Raw genomic sequence first — 22,164 nt, forward strand, 5'->3', positions numbered from 1 at the left:
ATCCCTAAACATCTCCTTTGAAATATAGTTTAGGGAAGGAAGAAGATGGAATTCATCCTTGTAAACTATGTTCCCTTATGCAAATCTGTGGTATAGCTAACAATCCAAAGAGGAAGACTAGGGCTGTAAGTTGAAAGTAGCAAGATCCAATAATAAGGCTAAGAACTAAGAACAGGGAAAGGATAGACAGATTAGCAATCATTCTCAATAATTTCCTGTGAGAGAGAAGACGCCATCACTTCTTGACAGAGAAAGGAGAGAACCACCTAGAAAAAAAAAAATACAGCCTGGATTGGACAGTCCGTAAAAAGAGCTTAGAGCATACCAGAAAATTTTTTTGGTCAGGAAATATAGCCTCCTTTAGGGTACAGCTCCACTTGAGTATGACTCATGCGAATTTTGCATTGTTATCACCCGGCTGCACACTCTCCAACAGGAGCGGGTTGGCTGCATATATTTCTATGCAGCTGAGGCGCTCCTGTCCTGTCTCCGGTGATAGATTTTCTCATGCGAGAGAATGATGCCAATTATGCAAATGACAGTCAGGTCAAACTCTGATCAGAGTGTCATTTACTGTTAGCTGATTCTCTCAAATGCGAGAATTGGAGTACAGGTTTGGAGAAGACTGAGAACTTAATTTCTCCATCAACTCCATTGTCTGTGCCGTCGTAAATCGGACTGCACTTAGATGACATCTGAGTGCAGTCTGAAGTTTCACATGCACCCGTAGACCTGAATGGGTGCATGGCGTCCAATATACACTGATACTCGGAGAGCGCTGCAATTTTTTTCCTTATGACGAATCACTCCTCAAAAAAAAAAATCGCTGGTCAGCAACTCCTCATAGCCTAACATTGGACTGAGTGATATCCGATAAAATATTGCATAGCACTCGTCTAATGTATACGCTCATGTGATCAAGCCTATAATCTCATGCTGATAAAATAGTGATTTTATGAAAACTACAACAATCTGGCCAATAAGTGACGCATCTCTGTCTCTAATTTATGCAGCGCTCAGGTTAGGTCCTGGATTAGTGGCAGCAACTTTAACTTAAGGTCACGGTGTCCCACTATGACTCAGATGAGAACGTTGCACTTACTTTATGACCATCCTCGTTAGTGTGGTGTACACTTTGTTTTCCCAGAATGCATAATATTGGGCCATTTGAGGATTTTTTCCTGTGTTTGTGTTTACCACTAGCCCTTCTATTTTTGTTAGAATAGACCCGATGGCAGTATACTTTCTGACCATTATTTCAACATCTTTGGATCGTTCATTTTCAATGTATTCGAAGAATTCCTTCACACCTACAGAAGAAGTGATGATAAGAATAGTTATACAAAGTGAGGGTTCATCAAAACCAATGGTAAGTAAAACTGAAATACCACTACCACGAATGCAATTTTATTTTTGGGTTTTTCACTGACTAGCTTTTCTCTCTCATCTTACACCAGTGCTGGTTAGAATTGCGGTAAGTCACAAGGTAACTCTAAAACATTCACACACATTTGAAAACATATTACCGTGTGTGTCATGTAACCTGAACTAGAGCATGCATTGTCAATTAAAGTGTTAATGCTAAATTCCCGATAAGTATAATCTGTTCAATATACAAAGCAAAAATCTGAGACTTGTGCTTAATAAAAGAGTTTATCACGTACCTGATAGATCTGTTGACTTCCTATTGATAAACTTAAAAAGGTTTGCAGACTCGATAGCGGACAACTTATTATCAATGTCACTTGCATTCTTCTGAATTTTATGCACCAAAGACTCAAACTTTGAGACTGCCTGGGTGCAACGGTTAATGAAGTCACCAATACCTAATGACATTATGACATTAAAAAACAGTAAAGTAATAATAGTGTTAAATAAATAAAAGTATTGCAGAGGGAAATTTTCTTAATCAGTATACAATCTTAACGTTGTTTCAGAATATACCTATTTACTGTTATAGACTAATATTAAAATTTTTACTTTTATTAATATGCATTAAAAAAATGTTTTCAAAAAACAAGGACAAACACACAACAATGATTCTCCACAAGGTAAAAATTACCAGGGTATCAGTTTCTTTATCACACTAATTGAGGCACTTAGGAGGTAAAGAGTAGGTGACTTTATTAGTCAAAAAATGTCTCAGACAGTCAATACTGAAAGGGGAACATACCTTTCCTTATTCTCACCCTATCAGGGCGTATTCCTGCCTACCAATGGAGCACATCCTTACTTAACCGATGCCCCCATTCCTCGGCGGCTCTCCCTTTTTCTACCCCTAACTCTCCCTCTCGGACTATAGTTTAAAGGCCTCTCCAGTGATAACAGAAATGCCCTAATGTTTCTTGGCACCCAATTACATATAAGGGAATGCAAAAATATACAGCACCATGTAGGAACATTCAGGATGTAATAATTTGTAAAAACGTTCCACTGGACTATCCCTCAGTTCTCTTTCACCTACCTAGCAATGGAGTACACCCTTATTTTTTCGGTGCCCCCATTCCTCGGCGGCTAGCGCTAAAAATGTCCTAGATTCCCTATTGATAGTCACAGGGCATTAGTCACAAAGACCTTTCAATATATATGATTAATAGGACTTTAACGTAATTTAGCACTTATCTGTCATTTCTTTAAAGCGGGGTGCCTAGAAACATCCAATATTTCAAATCAAAGGATCTCAACGCGTTTCACTCCATCTAAATAGTGAACGGAGTTCATCAGGATATTTTTTTCCTCTTTATTAATTTTTCATAGTGGCATAATAGCCTCCTATAGGAAATTATTGTCAAAGTCAGAAAAAATTCTTTCAAAATAACTATTCTATCAATAAATTAATGAAATAATTCAAAATATTAGAAGTTATCACCCAAGAACAAAAGTTCAATCTATATAAAATCCCATTATCTGATAAATAGTAGTTCAAACACCAATGTTTGGTGTTTGAACTACTGATTTATCAGATAATGGGATTTTATATAGATTGAACTTTTGTTCTTGGGTGATAACTTCTAATATTTTGATTCTGGTTACAAATACGGCACTCCTTATAAACCTAGTTGGTGCTCAGATAGGGTCCAACTCCATAAACAATTAAGTAAGATCCGGCACTCAAACTTGTAGAATTTGCAAAAAGAAAAAAATGTATTATTATTTTTTTTATTATTATTTTTTTTTTTTGACAGGCGTAGTATTCTGTGTGACAATCAATCTATATATATAATTGCCTTATTCTGTCTGTCTGTCTGTCTGTCTTGCTCCAAAATTGTGTCCTTACCGTGACATGTCCTTATGGTGACAAACAGCGGATTGGCCGCTGGGCTCGCCATGGCCCCGCCCCCCCCGCATGGATTGGCCGCTCGCCTTGGCTCCTCCCCCCGCACGGATTGGCCGCTCGCCTCGGGTCCGCCCCCCCCGCACGGATTGGCCATGTCCTTACGGTGACAAACAGCGGATTGGCCGCTGGGCTCGCCATGGCCCTGCCCCCCCGCACGGATTGGCCGCTCGGCTTCACGGATTCGCGATGGCCCCGCCACTCCGCACGGATTGGCCGCTCGGCCTCACGGATTGGCCGCTCGCCTCGGCTCCTCCCCCACGCACGGATTGGCCGCTCGCCCAGGCTCCGCACCCCACACGGAATGGCCTCTCGCCCCGAGGTGAGCCCATCAAGGTCCTGCAGCGGCGGAACACACACACACACATAACAACAGACACACACACACACACATCAGATCACACTCACTCTCACACACACCTCACACACACATCAGATCGCATCCACGTCCTGCAGCGGCGGAACACACACACACGCACACAGATAAGAACAGACACACACATCAGATCACACTCACTCTCACACACACACCTCACACACACATCAGATCGCATCCACATACTCACAACATCCCGTGATATCGCTTGCTTCTCGGCGGCGATACTGTGCAGTGACCTTCCAGGACCTGACGGAGGATCACATGGCCGGAAGCATGTGGTATCTCCGGATGTTGTGATTGTGTCAGCGCGTATGTGCGATATCGTCAGTGTGTGTGTGAGTGTATGCGATCGGATGTGCGTGAGTGTGTTCTGATGTGTGAGTGTGTGTGTGTGTGTGAGTGTATGCGATCGGATCTGTGAGTGTCGGCAGAGGAGCACGGCGTGCAGCACAGCTGCTGGGACCGCCCACCGGTGGGCACAGGGAGAAGTGGGGTGTGTGTGAGTGTATGAGATCAGATGTGTGCGTGTTTACTGTCTGATGTGTGACTGTGGAGCACGATGGGGGGTGTGCAGCATGGGGGATGGAGCACGATGGGGGGTGCGCAGCATGGGGGATGGAGCACGATGGGGAGTGTGCAGCATGGGGGATGGAGCACGATGGGGGATGCGCAGCATGGGGGATGGAGCACGATTGGGAGTGTGCAGCATGGGGGATGGAGCACGATGGGGGGTGCGCAGCATGGGGGATGGAGCACGATGGGGAGTGCGCAGCATGGGTGATGGAGCACGTTTGGGAGTGCGCAGCATGGGTGATGGAGCACGTTTGGGAGTGCGCAGCATGGGGGATAGAGCACGATGGGGAGTGCGCAGCATGGGGGATGGAGCACGTTTGGGAGTGCGCAGCATGGGGGATGGAGCACGATGGGAAATGCGCAGCATGGGGGATGGAGCACGATGGGGAGTACGCAGCATGGGGGATGGAGCACAATGGGGAGTGGGGATGGAGCACAATGGGGAGTGGGGATGGAGTACGATGGGGGGTGCGCAGCATGGGGGATGGAGCACGATGGGGGGTGCGCAGCATAGGGGATGGAGCACGATGGGGGGTGCACACCTCCCCCCAAAACACACACACACACACACACACACTGCCACACATGCACTGCACAACACACCACACACACTGGGAACCACAAACACTGCCCTATACAGACACCCACACACACAGACAACGCCGCACACACACAACACCCAACACACAAACACCGCGGCACACACAAATATACGCACATACCGCACAACACACACATTGCACAAAACATACCTCCCCCCAAAACACACACACACACCCCACACCCACACAAACCGCGCAACACACATACACAACGATACAGACACACAGCGCTCCACAAATAACGACACACAATGCAACACACAAACAACACCGCTCTCACCCCCCGCCACACCCAGACAACACCCAGAACATGTACAGCCCCTACACAAACACTTGGTAACTACAGACAACAACATCTATATAACAAAAATCATACATTAACTACACAATACGGAAATTCTAGAATACCCGATGCGTAGAATCGGGCCACCTTCTAGTATTCAATAAACGTTTTGGTCATATGTAACCTTCTTCACATTATTTCACACAGGCTGCTTGTGTCAAGGGTCTCTCCACTGATAAGCGTGCTATTCTGATATGCTGCCGCTCAGGTCCTCTTTGGTATGCGTAATGAGGCATACCAAAGAGGACCTGAGTGGCAGCATATCAGAATAGCACGCTTATCAGTGGAGAGACCCTTGACACAGGCAGCCTGTGTGAAATAATGTGAAGAAGGTCACATATGACCGAAACGTTTATTGAATATTGATTGTCACACAGAATACTACGCCTGTCAAAAAAATAATAAAAAAAATAATAAAAAAAATTCTTTTTGCAGGTTCTAATATTTTTAATTATTTAATGAATTTATTGATAGAATAGTTATTTTGAAAGAATTTATTCTGACTTTGACAATAATTTCCTATAGGAGGCTATTATGCCACTATGAAAAATGAATAAAGAGAAAAAAAAATCCCCTGATGAATTCCGTTCACTATTTAGATGGAGTGAAACGCGTCGAGACCCTTTGATTTGAAATATTGGATGTTTCTAGGTACCCCGCTTTAAAGAAATGACAGATAAGTGCTACATTACGTTAAAGTCCTATTGATCATATATATTGAAAGGTCTTTGTGACTAATGCCCTGTGACTAACAATAGGTTAAATAAATAAATAAATTATATATCAGATATATATATAATCAGATATTTTATGTAAAAAGAAACATAAAAGAAGATAACAGCAGTGTGCCTGTGTAGCGGTGCAGCAGTGTACCAGTGTAATAGTCATGACAATGAGTTATTGGTGAGTTTTTAGACACTGCGTATTTTCGCTAAATCAAAAAAGCACCGCCTTATAGTTCCAGCAAAGTGGATAGGGTTTATAGAAATCTTGTGCCCCTCAGCTTCTTTTTTCTCAGTGTAAACAAACCTGACGTGCGTGTTTCCAATTCGCTGTTACGAACCGGCGCCGCCATAGCCGCAAGCAGCCTGCTGCGGTTCCTGTTGCGCCCAGGTGCCGGCTGCCATTCTTGGCCATGCCTCGGGTCGTCCAGTTGGCTGCTCCTTCCACCACGTCTAAGTGTGGAAAGGAGACTAGTGCGCATGCGTGCACCGATTTACCCCAGCCAGAGTCTAAGCCCGGTGTTTTGCCTAGTGAGCATGCTCAGCCTGATTGTGTCATTTCTGAGATTAAGTCCTCAGTTCAGGCTACTGAGCATACTCCCACAATTAATCCTAACAGCCTCTTTGCACAGGTACTTGGACTTCGTGCTGTGTCTAAGTTCTGGGATGTGCCTACTGAGCATGCTCAGGCAGATAGTCTGATTTCTGAGTCTGTTGTTCAGGCTACTGAGCATGCTCAGGCACTTAGTGCATTAGAGGCTAGGTCCGGAAAGAACCTCACTGAGCATGTCCGTGAGGTGGCAGGCCCTGATAGGGCAGAGGGTGTCAGGTGTCCTGATGACGTGGCCACTCCGGACTGGCTCGCAGAGGCCTGCCCCTATGATCTGGCACCTCACCATTGGTCGTCAGACGATGGCTGGTGAAGTGTTTGGGGCGTAGCTGCCATGAGGTCGTCAGTGACGTGGCAGTTCCGGATAGGCCGCTGGTGACGTCGCTGATGATATGGCACTCTGCTATTGGACCTTGGTGGTTCCAACCTGGGTTTGGGGCGGATCTAGGTTATAAAAGGGGCTGGAGACAACATGGAGGTGCGCAGTCTTCACTCATATTCACTTAGAATTCATGGTGGCATAAGCCTTGTTGGAAGCGGTAGGTAGGTCTAGACGAACGGTGCCTGTCACGCCAAGATTCGTGGCTCAGCACATGAGGGTCAGGAGCCGTGCTTCCATGCTACCGTTCCTGTTGTGCTATAGCAGTCCAGTGGCGTTAACTGGGCTGCGGCTGCTGCGTCACCTGTACAGTTCTGCCTCCTACGCACACGGACAGCATACCTGCTGCGTCACCTGTCTGAGAGTGCCCTCTACGCACACGGATAACGCACCTGTTGCGCCACCTGTCCGGTTGTTCCTCCTACGCGCACGGACAGCATACCCCAGGACACCTGTGGAGTTAACAGGGTGTTCCAGGATTGGGTGTGTGAACCTATTATCCTCCTTGGCTTCCCAGTCTACGCTACTGGTGTGATCCCTTGGCCTGACGTGTCCTATACACACATGGCCATTCGAGTAGTGACCAGAAACGCTAATCGAAGGACCGCTTGGCCTGTCGTGTCTCAGACACGTGGCCGACAGGGCGCTGTCACAGCGGTCTTCTCGGTCAACGCTACCTGGACACCATCCGGTCTGACGTGTTCCCTGCACACGTGATCGGGGTTGTGCCAATTCCACCGACACGCTAACTGGGTTGTCGTCCGGTCTGACGTGTCACTACACATGTGACCGGTTCCCTGGGTTATCTCAGAGCCATCCAGCTCTATAGTTTCCGCCTAACCCACAGGGTGCCAGCAGCTCCATTACCATCTGGAGCACGGTGGGCCCCGACTGGCGATTGGGATATATACCCCCTGGTCCTAATCTGCCAGTTCCCCGTAACATTCGCAACATGTCAATTTCCTGCAGGTATGCTGAGTTTTTGTCACGGGTGTGTAACAGGTGACAGACAGTCCTGAGGTGTCCGGCAATAGAACATCACAGCGTTTGGCTGCACAAAATGCTCCCTAACTTTCTATTATTCCTGCTGTTAGTATTCAGTGTAATAGGTATCTCCTCTGCTGGGTTTTCTTTCTTTGCCCTCTAGGACCCTGCGAAGCTCCTCTTCCCTTCAGCTGCTAATCATCTGTATTTCTTCTTGGGTTTAAATACTGTCATTTTTCATGGACTTGTGCTGGTGATATTCAGTTCCTTCACAAGCTCAAGCTTCATCTGTAGGATTGTTGCTGCTCTTTGCTGAACTAATTCTTGAGGTATCTGGAGATAAATTGTAAATGCACTTTCCCCATGTGTGTCTTCTTTACTATTTAGTGGGGTTGACAAAGAGCTCATCCCACCCGTTCCACATCTAGGGCCCAACTCTACTATCATCCTAGGGTCAGGTTTCTGGCTCAGCGCATAGGTGCGGAACCTATCTAGGGTGGTGAGGGACTCCAGGTTCCAGTGGTAGATTTGGTCAGGGGTCAACATCTCCCCCTTCCCTAGATGCAGGATTTCCATTCCCTTCCACCTCTCGCTTGAAACTCCCCCGTACCTAGCGTGACAGTTTTATGTGCAAATTTTCACCATAGACTTGTACTAGATCCAGAAAATTAGTAGGTAAAAAAAACACAAATGTGTTATCAGTGCGTTTCCATGGATATAAACACATGTAATTTGCATATGACTATCAATAAAGTTTTGTCAAACCCAAATATCAGGAAGTATGAAAAACAAAGCAGCTTTATTCAAAACATGAGATACCAAAAACAGACACCCAGCATCAAAAATGCAATAAAAAAAACTCAAGAAAAAATGCAAGTAACCTAATGTAACTAAAGGGGGTGTTACACGTTACGATATGTTGTCGGGGTCACGGATTCCGTGACGCACATCCGGCATCGTTAGAGATATCGTGTCACGCTCCCCGGGTCCTCGGCTCCCCTCCCCGGGTCCTCTGCTCCGCTCCCCGGGTCCTCAGCCCCGCTCCCCGACTCACCTGCCACGCTCCCCGCTCTCCAGCCTCCGGTGCCCGTCCTTCCCAGGTTCCCTGGCCTCCGATTCCGGCGTCTGACGGCTTCCCAGGCCCTGGCCGGCTCCCCTGCGTCCTCCCCTCAGCTTCCTTCCCTGGCTTCTGGCACCCGGGCGGCGCGCATGCGCATTAGGGCGCGCGCGCGGTCACTGACCCTTTCTTAAAGGGCCAGCGTCCATTAACAGGAAATGAAGCTAAACAGGTACAGGGTATATAAGGGTTTATTGTCCAAGGGGGCGGGGCCTGATCTTCGTGTTTTCCAAGCTAGGAGTCAGGTCTCCTTGTGTCTCCTTGCCATACTCACGTATCTCTCTTCTAGAGCTGATCCTGCCTCGGCATCCGGTCCTGCTGAATCCCGAACCCCGCACGCTGTCCGTCTGCCATCTGACAGTCCGTACCATCTCGGATCCCTGCGGTGACCCGTCATCTCGCTCCGAAGGTTCCGGACCCCGCCTGACCTCATCTCGGCTTCCGAACCTGAGCTACGTCACCCGGACTACCATCTGTGACTCCGTGGTCCCAGGGACTTCTCCGTTACACTCACTTGCACGGACTGTTCTGCTGCCCATAGTGCTTCAGCTACCGGACTCCTTACCACCATCTTAGAGTTCGGACCAGTGGATCCACCTCCTGGGTCTGCCCGACCGCCTGGCCCTGACAGTAAGATCAGGCCATGGATCCCGCTGCAGCACTAGCGGCCTTGCAAGAGGAACTCCAACGCCAGCGTGAAGTCCAGACCCGCATGTTGAACTTTATGACTTCCGTGGACACCCGCCTGTACACGTTACAAGCGGCAGTTACGCCTTCAACATTCCGGGCCTCCACTAGTCAATCCACGGCTCCCGCACCCGTGGCAGCCTCTTCGGATGCTTCCCGACTCCGTTTGGCTTCACCACCTCGTTATGCCGGAGATCCCAAGACCTGCAGGGGCTTCATAAACCAATGCTCCCTTCATTTCACGCAGCTGCCACCTTTGTTTGCCTCCGACCAAGCCAAGGTCGCCTTCATCATGTCTCACCTAGAGGGCGAGGCACTGGCGTGGATGAATCCCTTGTGGGAGAAGGAGGACCCTATGACCAAGGACCTTCAAGAGTTCCTGCAGGCCTTTCGCAGCACCTTCGACGAGCCGGGACGCGCCTCTGCGTCTGCTTCATCCCTTCTCCGCTTACGTCAAGGAACACTGACGGTAGGCCAATATGCCATCCGTTTCCGCACTTTGGCTTCAGAACTCGGGTGGAATAATGAGGCCCTAACAGCCGCCTTCTGGGAAGGACTCTCGAGTCGCATCAAAGACGAGTTGGCGGGTCGTGACGTGCCCTCCACCCTAGATGCCCTGATTGCCCTAGCAACTCGAGTGGACATTCGTTTTCAGGAGCGCTCCAAAGAGCTATCTCGTGAGAGACGTCCGGTACGGCATTCCTCTCCTCCACGGAAGCCCTCCGTACCTCAGTCATCAACAGCTGGGATTCCCGTCCACGAGCCCATGCAGATTGACCGAGTACGGCGGTCGGAACAACGTCGAGCAGAGCGGCTCGCCAAGGGTCTCTGCTTTTACTGCGGAGAGGGCACACATCTCCTACGCTCCTGTCCGGAAAGGCCGGGAAACTCCAAAGCCTAGGGTTGGTAGGAGAGGCCACCCTAGGTGCTGGGACTCTCTCAGACCCGGTTATGTGGACCGTGCAAGTGTCAGCGGGAGAGACGCGCTTCACGGCTGAGGCATACCTCGACTCTGGAGCAGCAGGCAATTTCATCCAGCAGGCCACGGTGGACAAGTACCAGTTGCCTGTTACTCTACTCGATAAGCCCCTAGTGATTGCCTCTGTGGATGGGAGACCCCTCGCTGATACCATCTCCTGGGTCACCAGGCCGGTCGAACTGCGTATCGGTGCCCTGCACACCGAGAACATCGCTCTCTACGTCCTTCCACACATGTCCCATCAAATCCTGCTGGGACTTCCCTGGTTGCGGACACACGAACCATCAGTCAGCTGGGGCACTGGCGAAATCACCCGATGGGGCTCCGCCTGTCATGAGAGGTGTCTGAAGTCTATACAACCCATCCGACGACCTCCGGTTCCAGAGAACCTACCGGAACTGCCCTCGGCCTATTGGTCCTTCGCAGACGTTTTTGACAAGAAGGAGTCTGAGGTACTTCCGCCACACCGTCCCTACGATTGCGCCATCGACCTGCTCCCAGGAACAACACCACCTCGAGGACGGATATATCCGTTGTCTCCAGCCGAAACCAGGGCCATGTCTACCTACATCACAGAAAGCCTGGCAAAGGGATTCATCCGGAGATCCTCCTCTCCTGCGGGAGCAGGCTTCTTCTTCGTTAAGAAGAAAGAGGGTGACCTACGCCCATGCATTGACTACCGGGGTTTGAATCAGATCACCATAAAAAACAAGTACCCCCTGCCGCTCATCCCAGAATTGTTCGACCGGCTCAGAGGAGCCCGTGTGTTCACCAAACTGGATCTTCGGGGTGCCTACAACCTAGTTCGTATCCGCTCTGGGGACGAATGGAAGACCGCGTTTAATACTCGCGATGGGCACTATGAATACTGCGTAATGCCCTTCGGTCTGTGTAACGCTCCTGCCGTATTCCAAGGATTGGTGAACGACATTTTCCGGGACCTCCTCTACATCTGTGTAGTAGTTTATCTGGATGACATCCTTGTCTTCTCTCCGGACCTCCAGACCCACAGAGAGAACGTACGGCTGGTTCTACAGAGACTGAGAGAGAATCGTCTCTACGCCAAATATGAGAAGTGTGTCTTTGAGCAGTCTTCTCTCCCTTTCCTGGGATACATCATCTCGGGTACAGGGCTGCAGATGGATCCAAAGAAGGTCTCCTCCATTCTCAACTGGCCTCCCCCTTCTGGACTGAAGGCAATCCAACGGTTCCTGGGATTCGCCAACTACTACCGCCAGTTTATCCCTCACTTCTCTGCCCTGACTGCTCCTCTCTCCGCCTTGACCAAGAAGGAGGCTAATCCAAAGGACTGGTCACCTGCGGCCGACGCCGCGTTTTGCTCTCTGAAGCGAGCATTTGCCTCCTCTCCTGTACTCCACCGACCGGAGTTAAACCGCCAGTTCACCTTGGAGGTGGATGCCTCCTCCTCAGGAGCCGGAGCAGTGCTCATGCAGAAGTCCTCCTCCGGGAAGATGGTGACTTGCGGTTTCTTCTCCAAGAGCTTCTCAGCGCCTGAACGTAATTACACCATCGGTGACCGAGAACTATTGGCGGTCAAACTGGCTCTGGAGGAGTGGCGCTACCTCCTGGAAGGAGCAGTGTACCCCGTGATTATCTACACGGACCACAAGAACCTGGAATACCTTCGGTCCGCTCAGCGACTGAACCCACGGCAAGCCAGGTGGTCCTTATTCTTTGCCAGGTTTGATTTCCAGCTCCATTTCCGACCCGCGGACAAGAATGTACGCGCTGATGCCCTGTCTAGGTCTCTCATGCCCATGGAGCAGGAGGAAGAGAGTACCCAACCTATCATCTCTCCTAGCAAGATTATTCCGGTGGCTCCTGTCACCCTGGCCCAGATACCGCCCGGGAAGACCTATGTCTCTGAGACCGACAGGCAAAAAGTCTTACACTGGGGTCATGCCTCAAAAACAGCCGGTCATGCAGGTCAGAAGAGAACATGGGGTGCGATTGTACGCCATTACTGGTGGCCATCCCTTCGCACGGACGTCGCTGCTTTTGTCTCTGCCTGCTCCTCTTGTGCCAGGAACAAGACGCCCAAGCACCTGCCATATGGCCGTCTTCTGCCTCTGCCTATACCCTCAGTTCCATGGCAACACATAGCGATGGACTTTATTACGGACTTGCCATTATCCTCCGGGCACACAGTCATATGGGTCGTGGTGGACCGGTTCTCCAAAATGGCTCACTTCGTCCCTATGGCCGGACTGCCCTCTACTCAGGAACTCGCGGAAGCCTATATACATCACATCTTCCGCTTGCATGGCTTTCCATCCCACATCGTGTCCGACAGGGGAACTCAGTTCACCTCCCGCTTCTGGAGGGCGCTCTGCAAACATCTGGGAGTTACTCTGGACTTTTCTTCTGCTTACCATCCTCAGTCTAATGGCCAAGTGGAGAGGGTCAATCAAATCTTGACCTCCTTCTTACGTCACTATGTCAACGCCCATCACGACGACTGGTCCACGCTTCTGCCTTGGGCTGAATTCTCCCATAACCACCACATCAGTGAGTCGTCTTCCAAGTCTCCCTTCCATGTCGTTTACGGACTTCAGCCCTCCGTCCCGTTGCCTATATCCCCTTCTTCGGATGTCCCTGCTGCTGATACTGTAGCCCGTGACTTCGCTACCATTTGGGACTCTGTCAAGGCGTCCCTGGGGCGCGCTTCCCAGCGGATGAAGAAACACGCCGACAAGAGGCGCCTGGACCCTCCGTGTTTCTCTCCTGGTGACCTGGTCTGGCTTGCTTCCCAGTACATCCGATTGAAGATACCTTCCTACAAGCTGGGTCCTCGCTACATCGGGCCGTTTAAGGTCCTCAGCAAGATCAATGAGGTCTCCTACAAACTGAGGCTTCCGGCCACGATGCGGATTCCCAACTCCTTCCACGTCTCTCTGCTCAAGCCGGTTTTCCTTGGTCCCTTCTCCTCTGCTGCCAGTCCGGCTCCTCCTCCTATTGCCGAGGACGACGTCTATGCGGTAAGGGATATCGTGGCCATGAAGACTGTTCGAGGCCGACAGTTCTTCCTGGTGGACTGGGAGGGGTATGGTCCTGAGGATAGGTCCTGGGAGCCCAGGGAGAACGTGGGCACTCCTCTGATCCGTGCCTTCATGTCCCGGTTGCGGGGAGGGGGGCGTGGGGGGGGGGTACTGTCACGCTCCCCGGGTCCTCGGCTCCCCTCCCCGGGTCCTCTGCTCCGCTCCCCGGGTCCTCAGCCCCGCTCCCCGGCTCACCTGCCACGCTCCCCGCTCTCCAGCCTCCGGTGCCCGTCCTTCCCAGGTTCCCTGGCCTCCGATCCCGGCGTCTGACGGCTTCCCAGGCCCTGGCCGGCTCCCCTGCGTCCTCCCCTCAGCTTCCTTCCCTGGCTTCTGGCACCCGGGCGGCGCGCATGCGCATTAGGGCGCGCGCGCGGTCACTGACCCTTTCTTAAAGGGCCAGCGTCCATTAACAGGAAATGAAGCTAAACAGGTACAGGGTATATAAGGGTTTATTGTCCAAGGGGGCGGGGCCTGATCTTCGTGTTTTCCAAGCTAGGAGTCAGGTCTCCTTGTGTCTTCTTGCCATACTCACGTATCTCTCTTCTAGAGCTGATCCTGCCTCGGCATCCGGTCCTGCTGAATCCCGAACCCCGCACGCTGTCCGTCTGCCATCTGACAGTCCGTACCATCTCGGATCCCTGCGGTGACCCGTCATCTCGCTCCGAAGGTTCCGGACCCCGCCTGACCTCATCTCGGCTTCCGAACCTGAGCTACGTCACCCGGACTACCATCTGTGACTCCGTGGTCCCAGGGACTTCTCCGTTACACTCACTTGCACGGACTGTTCTGCTGCCCATAGTGCTTCAGCTACCGGACTCCTTACCACCATCTTAGAGTTCGGACCAGTGGATCCACCTCCTGGGTCTGCCCGACCGCCTGGCCCTGACATATCGTAGCGTGTGACAGCTACAAGTGACTGTGAATGAGCAAAAATACTCACCTTATCGTTGCTCGTTGACACGTCATTCATTTTCATAATATCGGTCACATTCCTGGATGCAGGTTGTTCGTCGTTCCTGAGGCAGCACACCTCGCTCCATGTGACACCCCGGGAATGACGAACACAGCTTACCTGCGTCCTCCAGCAACGAGGAAGGAAGGAGGTGGGCGGGATGTTACGTCCCGCTCTTCTCCGCCCCTCCGCTTTTATTAGGCGGCCGCTGTGTGACGTCGCTGTGACGCCGAACTTCCCTCCCCCTTCAGGAAGAGGATGTTCTCCGCCCACAGCGAGGTCGTTTGGAAGGTAAGTACGTGTGACAGGGGTTACCGACTTTGTGCGACACGGGCAACAAATTGCCCGTGACGCACAAACGACGGGGGCGGGTGCGATCGCACGATAAATCGACGCGTGTAACGGGGCCTTAATAGGTGCAAAAATGCTGCAGACATTTTGCAACATCGCACACTCACCAAAAGCTCATTGTGTGTATATGTTTTTTTGCCACAAATGAGGGTCAATAAATCAATCTGAGCTTCTTTAGCTGCATTTACATGGTACAATTATCAACACCGCATTTGAATGAATGAACGCATTTGAATGAATGAATGAATGAATGATTAGATATAAAAACTTCCGACTGTTAAATACAAGACCTAGAAAATATGTTCTGATCAGTCTTTCCCTTTTAGCCTCTCTGATAATCATAGATCAAATATTTATCGTATTCTGAGAAGAATCTGATATGTTTGTTGAAGCTAAATCAAAGTGAACTATAGAAAAAGAGAATTGTGTTACCTAATGAGTTCCAATTCAATCTTCTGTATCCAGATCTAAATACTTTAAGAAGTTCCCGGATATGATTATCAAGAAGTTGGCTTTCAGCTTCATTAAGACCTTGTATTAGTTTTTCATAAGAAGCAAGAATTTGTTTCATGTCATCGATGTACCTGTGAAAAACACAAGTGTTGCAAGAGTGGAGCTGCAGCCATAGCTGGTCAATGGGGAACCTGTGCTATAGTAACGTCAACTATAAAGAAGCTGCATATCAATCAAATGGAAATGTGATTAAAAAGGTATTACAAGGTAATAAATAAATAGAAGAAGAAACACATTCATTGGAATTCAGTCACCTTATTTATCAGTTTGTCACCAACTTTTGAGAAAGGAAAGGCCACTATGTGAAAGTGGCCTTATATTATTCCCGCTGTGCCCAAGTATTCAGGTTTTTGTTGTTTTTTTTATAAACCGCCGTATGTTCCCAGAGACAGGACTTTTTATTAAATGCCAATTTTTATGGTATTTTCCAAGTGGCAGAGCTTACAGGGAAATAATGCAAAACAGTCTAAAGACACGCCCCAGAGGATCCTGTGAGACACGATTGTTTTAGAAAGACGATAAAAGTTAGTACCAAATAAGGAGGACTATATATCTGGAAATATATGGCGATGGTGGCTTGAAAAAAAAAAAGAAAACAAAAACAAAATAATGGGATACTCTCACATACAATAAGTGGCCACTTTTTACCTGATGATAGAGCCTATTTAAAAGATTCCTGTTTGTGCAGTATTTACATGATTTCACAGATTAAAGGGTTATCCTCACGTTACAAAGTGATGTCATATCACTAGAATATTCCTTCACATTATGGCTGGTGGGATCTTAGAGTGAAACTTACATTTTATAAGATGCAACAAGTGCTGTGAATTTGGGGTCTGGGATGTAAAGAGCTGTGGGCTCTCCCCATCTTTCCACCTTTGATTTTCAGCTTTCTCCCTATTATTTTGTAAAGGCAGAAAACTTTCATTCATTGCTGTAAGGATGGGGAGAAATCGTAGTTCATAAACATGCTGGACTACAATTTCTCTGTAGTGCCAGTGTCCCTGTCTCTGAACATGCAGGCGTCCCAGTGCGTCCTAGTGCCAATGTCCCTGCATTCCCCAGCAGGGATACCACTGCCGTTACCTCCCTGGCTGCCCACTTGTTCTTGAATACGTGCATGTGTTGTGCGTTCCTCTGCTCTCCTGCATGGCCCAGTAGGGTTTCCTGGTCTCCAGCCCAGGGGGCATATGTGTGCATCCTCTCCCTTTAAGGATTGGCAACCAAGCATAATCTCACCATCAAACGCTCTGGTGAATACCCGATATGCATTTAGTTAAGCCTCTAACACGTCAGGGCAAGCCCGGGTCCCCCTGTGGTCCAGTGGGTCCACTCCTGCTCGCCTCCCCAGCAAACATTTAATTCACCTATACGCTCTTTCACCATACTCAACCATATTAGCCTGTCTGATATTACTTCATGCTGCCCCCAGAGTGGTCACTATAAACTTGCTGACGGGTTCCAATTAATCACTGGAACCATAAAGTTAAACTACCTTAAGAATTTGTCTTCTTGCAATGCTACATTTCTTGGCAATTCACCAACAAAAAAGCCCAACTGCTCCATGTGTTTGGTTTCTGTAATAATTTCTTGCAGTTCTGGAGCAAAGTTCACAGCGTAGTGCACATTCTTGTAATTGGTATCAGCCTTAACCTGGTCCACATCCTGAAAAAATAAAAATATGCATAAGAAGGTCATTTTTCTACTGAAAGAAACAATACAAAAATAATAATAATAATAATAACTGCCAATCTGCATAAATACTAATAAAATATTAGCTACAGCCACAAAATTGAGAGCGAGCGTAGGATATGTTGTGAGGTGAAATTTTAACCTCGCGCGTTCCAATTTACCAATCAATTTTGCCCCTATCTACATAATGGGGAAAAATTGAAACGAAAAGTGTATCCGCACCGTCGCATTTACAATCACGAAATTTTGCACAGACACCTCATGTGATCCAGGGAACGTCGTAGACTATGTTTTGACAGGAAAATTTAACCCCGCGCTTTACAGTTACTCTCCAAAAAACATGCCTCCATTAAAGTAAATGGAGCCTGGAACTACAGGTTATTAGTAGGAGCTGTGATTGGTTGCTATAGGAACAAAAGACATTCATAGTATAAGAAGCTTATATGTGAGGTAATAAGATGTCTGTGGGGAGACGGATAGAGAGAGACACAGAGAGACAAACACAGACAAACGGTGAAAGAGACAGACACAGACAAACGGTGAAAGAGACAGACACAGACAAACGGGGAAAGAGACAGACACAGACAAACGGGGAAAGAGACAGACACGGAAAGAGACAGACACGGAAAGAGACAGACACGGAAAGAGACAGACCTGGAAAGAGACAGACCTGGAAAGAGACAGACCTGACAGATCGCAGGGACCTTCTCCATTGCGACCATTTACCACATTGGTGGTCGCTACCTCACAATACACACACACATATATGTATATATATATATACACACAGTATATAAGTATACTCAGCTTCTTCAACTCTATTAAATTATGTCCATTGATCGCTCAACATTACAAACTGAGCACAGTTACCTTTATAGTGGCAAAATGTTTCACAGGATTTATCCAATCAGAGCCATCACTAACATGAAACTAACAAAGGTTAACACAAGTGAAGATTCACAAAACATGAGAAAATTTTAAAGTCTTGTGCATTTGACCGTATTTTCAATCCGAACGCGATCAGACAAAACATGAGATCGTACGCGGACCAATGTTATTCTATGGGGCCGTGCAGCACGTCCGAGTTGCATCTGATTATCAGCTTGTACTTGGCCGTGAATATCAATAGGTCAGTCAGCATTCGGATGACACCTGAGTGTGGTCCGATTTTCATGGACTGACAGTGGAGAAAATAGAAAAAAAAAAGTATTTTCTCCACATCCGAGAAAACCGGATCCCACTCTGATCACAGTGTGATTAGCAAAACTGATAAGATTTTCTCAAATGAGAAAAAATACGCTCGTATACACTAAGGGGTACTTTGCACGCTGCGACATCGCTAGCCGATTGTAGCGATGCCGAGCGTGATAGTCCCCACCCCCGTCGCAGATGCGATATCTTGTGATAGCTGCCGTAGCAAACATTATCGCTACGGCAGCTTCACACGCACTTACCTGCCCTGCGACTTTGCTCTGGCCGGCGACCCGCCTCCTCCTTCCTAAGGGGGCGGTCCGTGCAGCGTCACAGCGACGTCACACGTCAGGCGGCCAATAGAAGCGGAGGGGCGGAGATGAGCGGGACGTAAACATCCCGCCCACCTCCGTCCTTCCTCATTGCAGACGGGATGCAGGTAAGGAGATGTTCCTCGCTCTTGCGGCTTCACACACAGCGATGTGTGCTGCCGCAGGAACGAGGAACAACATTGTACCTGTCGCTGCAGCGAAATTCTGGAAATGACCGACACTACACAGATCACCGATTTTCGCCGCTTTTGCGATCGTTTATCGGTGCTTCTAGGCTTTACACATTGCAACGTCGTTACCGCCGCCAGATGTGTGTCACTTTGACCCCGACAAAATAGCAGTAGTGATGTCGCTACGTGCAAAGTACCCCTAAGCCTAACTGACACTGACCAAATGAACCTAAGAAGCTCATTTTGATTTTAAATGGAAAATACAAAAAGAATGGCGCATATTTAGCAGGACTGATAGCACACTGGTGGACACTTTGTGCCTTACTCCATTTCACGGCTGTTATATATTTCCTACTCTATAATAATTTTGGTGTAATTATTCCAGTTAATCAGTTACTCCCTTTACACTAGTTTAGCACTATTCGGAATCTGGCATACTGCGAACTTGCCATTTCGGTAAAAGATGTGCTGGTGTGATTGATAAGACCAGGTACATGCGTGTTGACAAGTAAGCTTCTTTTCAGCAGTGATGGCAGGGTCTGATCTGTGCTCTCTTTCCAAGCCTCATATTTCTTGTCCTCATACTCTTTCATTCTTCTTGCCACTTCCAAATACTTTGCCTTTGCCTAAATCAAAGAAAAAAACAAATATATTCATAATAGTTTAACTTCGCAAAAGTATTTATGTGTTATGGATACCCATAGTTTTCTTAGGAATGTTCCAGACTACGAGTCTTGTATTGCAGATACCCACGTTAAAAGATCCTTCTACAGAGTATACAACACACACAATTTAAAGAGGACTCTTCACAAGGTCAAGTGGCCAGTATTTGATATTCTCTTATTTGCACTTCTTCCTTTAGTATTCAGTTAATTTTTTAGTAAATCTGCCATAAGGTTCCACTTAATATTCCATTTATTTAGTGTTACTTGTAATGTTCTTTACCAAAGGGTTGCTTCCCACAGGATAATAATAATGAACAGCCAAAAGACACGTCCCCAGACAATCCTGTGAGCCATGCCCCCTTGGTTAGGACCTAAAAATTAACACTAAATCATAGTCGCATCGATCTGAAACTGTATAGTGGTGAAAAAAAAAAAATAATAAGACCGGAATACTCTGAGGAGCAGCAAGAATAAAATAAAACCAAAAACTGGTTACTTTTGACGGGGTGACAGGTCCTCCTTAAAACCTTACCATTTTCCCATGGTCACTTGCTAACATTTCTTCCATTTCCAGAAACCGAACAATGGTTTGTTTGATTCGGAGGAAAAGTGACCTTTCCCAATATATTGCCCCGGCCACTGGAGGGTGATTCTTGTAGAGCGGAGGAGTTTCTAAGTTTTTCATGAAGAGTTTGTTCACTATATCAACCTACAATGGAAGACACAAAGTAACGTCAGATTCTGGGATGACAAACCTCTTACTACAAGAGAAAAGCTTGAGTGAGAGGCTTACACAGGCGCTTCATGAGGAGATCAATGGAGTGTTTTTACAAACAAATCTAAAACATACTATAAGTAGCAAGCTAGATCTGTGGAAAAAGGCAGAATACTACTATAACTAGTAAGAAAATGTAAAACATAAATAAAATGCTATTATGTCACTCACAGATTATTTAGATAAATTAACACTAGAGATGAGCGGAGCTGAACTTGACCTGAACCCCAATGGAAGTCACTGATTGGGCAGTTCTGGTCTCCACTCACATGGCACTTCCGGGGGAGGGTGGGCATGGTTTTTCCATATTTTTTTTTGTTTGGTGGACACTACATCTGATCACGCTGTTGTTATAACCAGTGCAAGCCACTCAAACACTGCACAGCTCTGGTCGCGCGAGCGGTTTGCATACGTAAGGCACCCGAACACGGGGGGGGTGTCAAGTCTATGTTTGGCACGGACACCGAACACTAAACCTTGGGTTTACTTATCTCTAGTCAACACACAACTGGAAACAGTAGCGAACAATCCTTAGCGGCATCTTTCATATTGCCCATCATGCCCCCATAAAACTCAGGAACATATAGTCAGAGCAGCCAGATATTACAGCTTCACACTATATGTATATATATCTATATATATATATATATATATATATATATATATACACATACATACACATACATATATATATTATATATATATATATATATATATATATATATATATATACCTAACATATAAGTACATTATGTAGCTCTGTGTTTAGTTGGCGCTGTAAGGCTATGTGCGCACTAGTGCGTTTTGCCCGTGGATTTACCCGCGGATTTGCCGCGGAAATTTCTTGAGAAATGTCTGCAATCTTTTCCCAGCAAATTCTATGGTAAAAAAAAGCTGTGCGCACTGGTGCGGATTTTTCTCAAGAAATTTCCTTGAGAAGAATTTCTCGAGAAACTTTCTTGAGAAAATGAACATGTCCATTATTTCCGCAGGTACCCTGCGGATTTCGGCAGTACAGCCTGCAAAAATCCGCAGGGAACCACCCGCGGGCAAATCGCGGCAATTCCGCGGCAAATCCGCATGCGGATTTGTTGCGGATTTTTTCCGGAGGTCCGAAAATCTTTCACTCCCAGAAGTTTCTCAAGAAATTTTCTTGAGAAACTTCACATTTCTAGTGCGCACATAGCCTTAGGTTCTGTGAAAACTGCCAATCTTGTGGCTTTAAACTATATGCCACTGGGGTTTATGGGAAGCTGCTTTGGGCTAGAGGGGCACAGCTTAACTGGAATTTCGGTGACAACTATAAATAAACTGTATATATTTTTTGTATTATATTTATATTATATTTTTCATATACAAAAAACACATTCATGCCCTGATGATAGGTCCACTTTAAGCAGGTCATACACTTTAAAGGGAATCTGTCATATGGTACAAGCAATCCGATTTGTGGACAGCATGATATAGAGAAAGAGATGCTGAGTAGTATGATATATAGGTTTGAGAGAACATATGCAGTATAATTTGGATTTTTGTCATTGAAATCCCTGGTATTTTTAATGTGAGTCCAGTGGGCGGTCCTACTAGTGCTTGATAGCTCTCTCTACATTAAATAGCCCCACTCACTGGACTTCTGCACACAAACACCATTGATTTCAATAAAGAAAATGCATGTTATTCTGAATGTGTATCAATCTGACCATAATAACAGATTCCCTTTTAAAGTGAATTTATTTTTTAGCAGAATCTCATCTG

General features: G+C 47.5%; 1 protein-coding gene across 1 annotated transcript in view; it reads right to left on the reverse strand.

Moving 5' to 3' along the window:
• Nucleotides 1–22,164, reverse strand: part of DNAH10 (dynein axonemal heavy chain 10) — a 238,147-nt gene that overhangs the window by 166,758 nt on the left and 49,225 nt on the right. The window contains exons 13-18 of the mRNA XM_075322704.1: nucleotides 20,167–20,343; nucleotides 19,419–19,595; nucleotides 17,080–17,249; nucleotides 15,504–15,655; nucleotides 1,665–1,826; nucleotides 1,103–1,310 (exon numbers count right to left, since the gene is read on the reverse strand). Of these exons, the coding sequence (XP_075178819.1) occupies nucleotides 1,103–1,310; nucleotides 1,665–1,826; nucleotides 15,504–15,655; nucleotides 17,080–17,249; nucleotides 19,419–19,595; nucleotides 20,167–20,343 (1,046 nt within the window). The remainder of the gene's footprint in view (nucleotides 1–1,102; nucleotides 1,311–1,664; nucleotides 1,827–15,503; nucleotides 15,656–17,079; nucleotides 17,250–19,418; nucleotides 19,596–20,166; nucleotides 20,344–22,164) is intronic.

Source organism: Anomaloglossus baeobatrachus, chromosome 1 (assembly GCF_048569485.1).
Source record: "Anomaloglossus baeobatrachus isolate aAnoBae1 chromosome 1, aAnoBae1.hap1, whole genome shotgun sequence".
NCBI lineage: Eukaryota > Metazoa > Chordata > Amphibia > Anura > Aromobatidae > Anomaloglossus > Anomaloglossus baeobatrachus.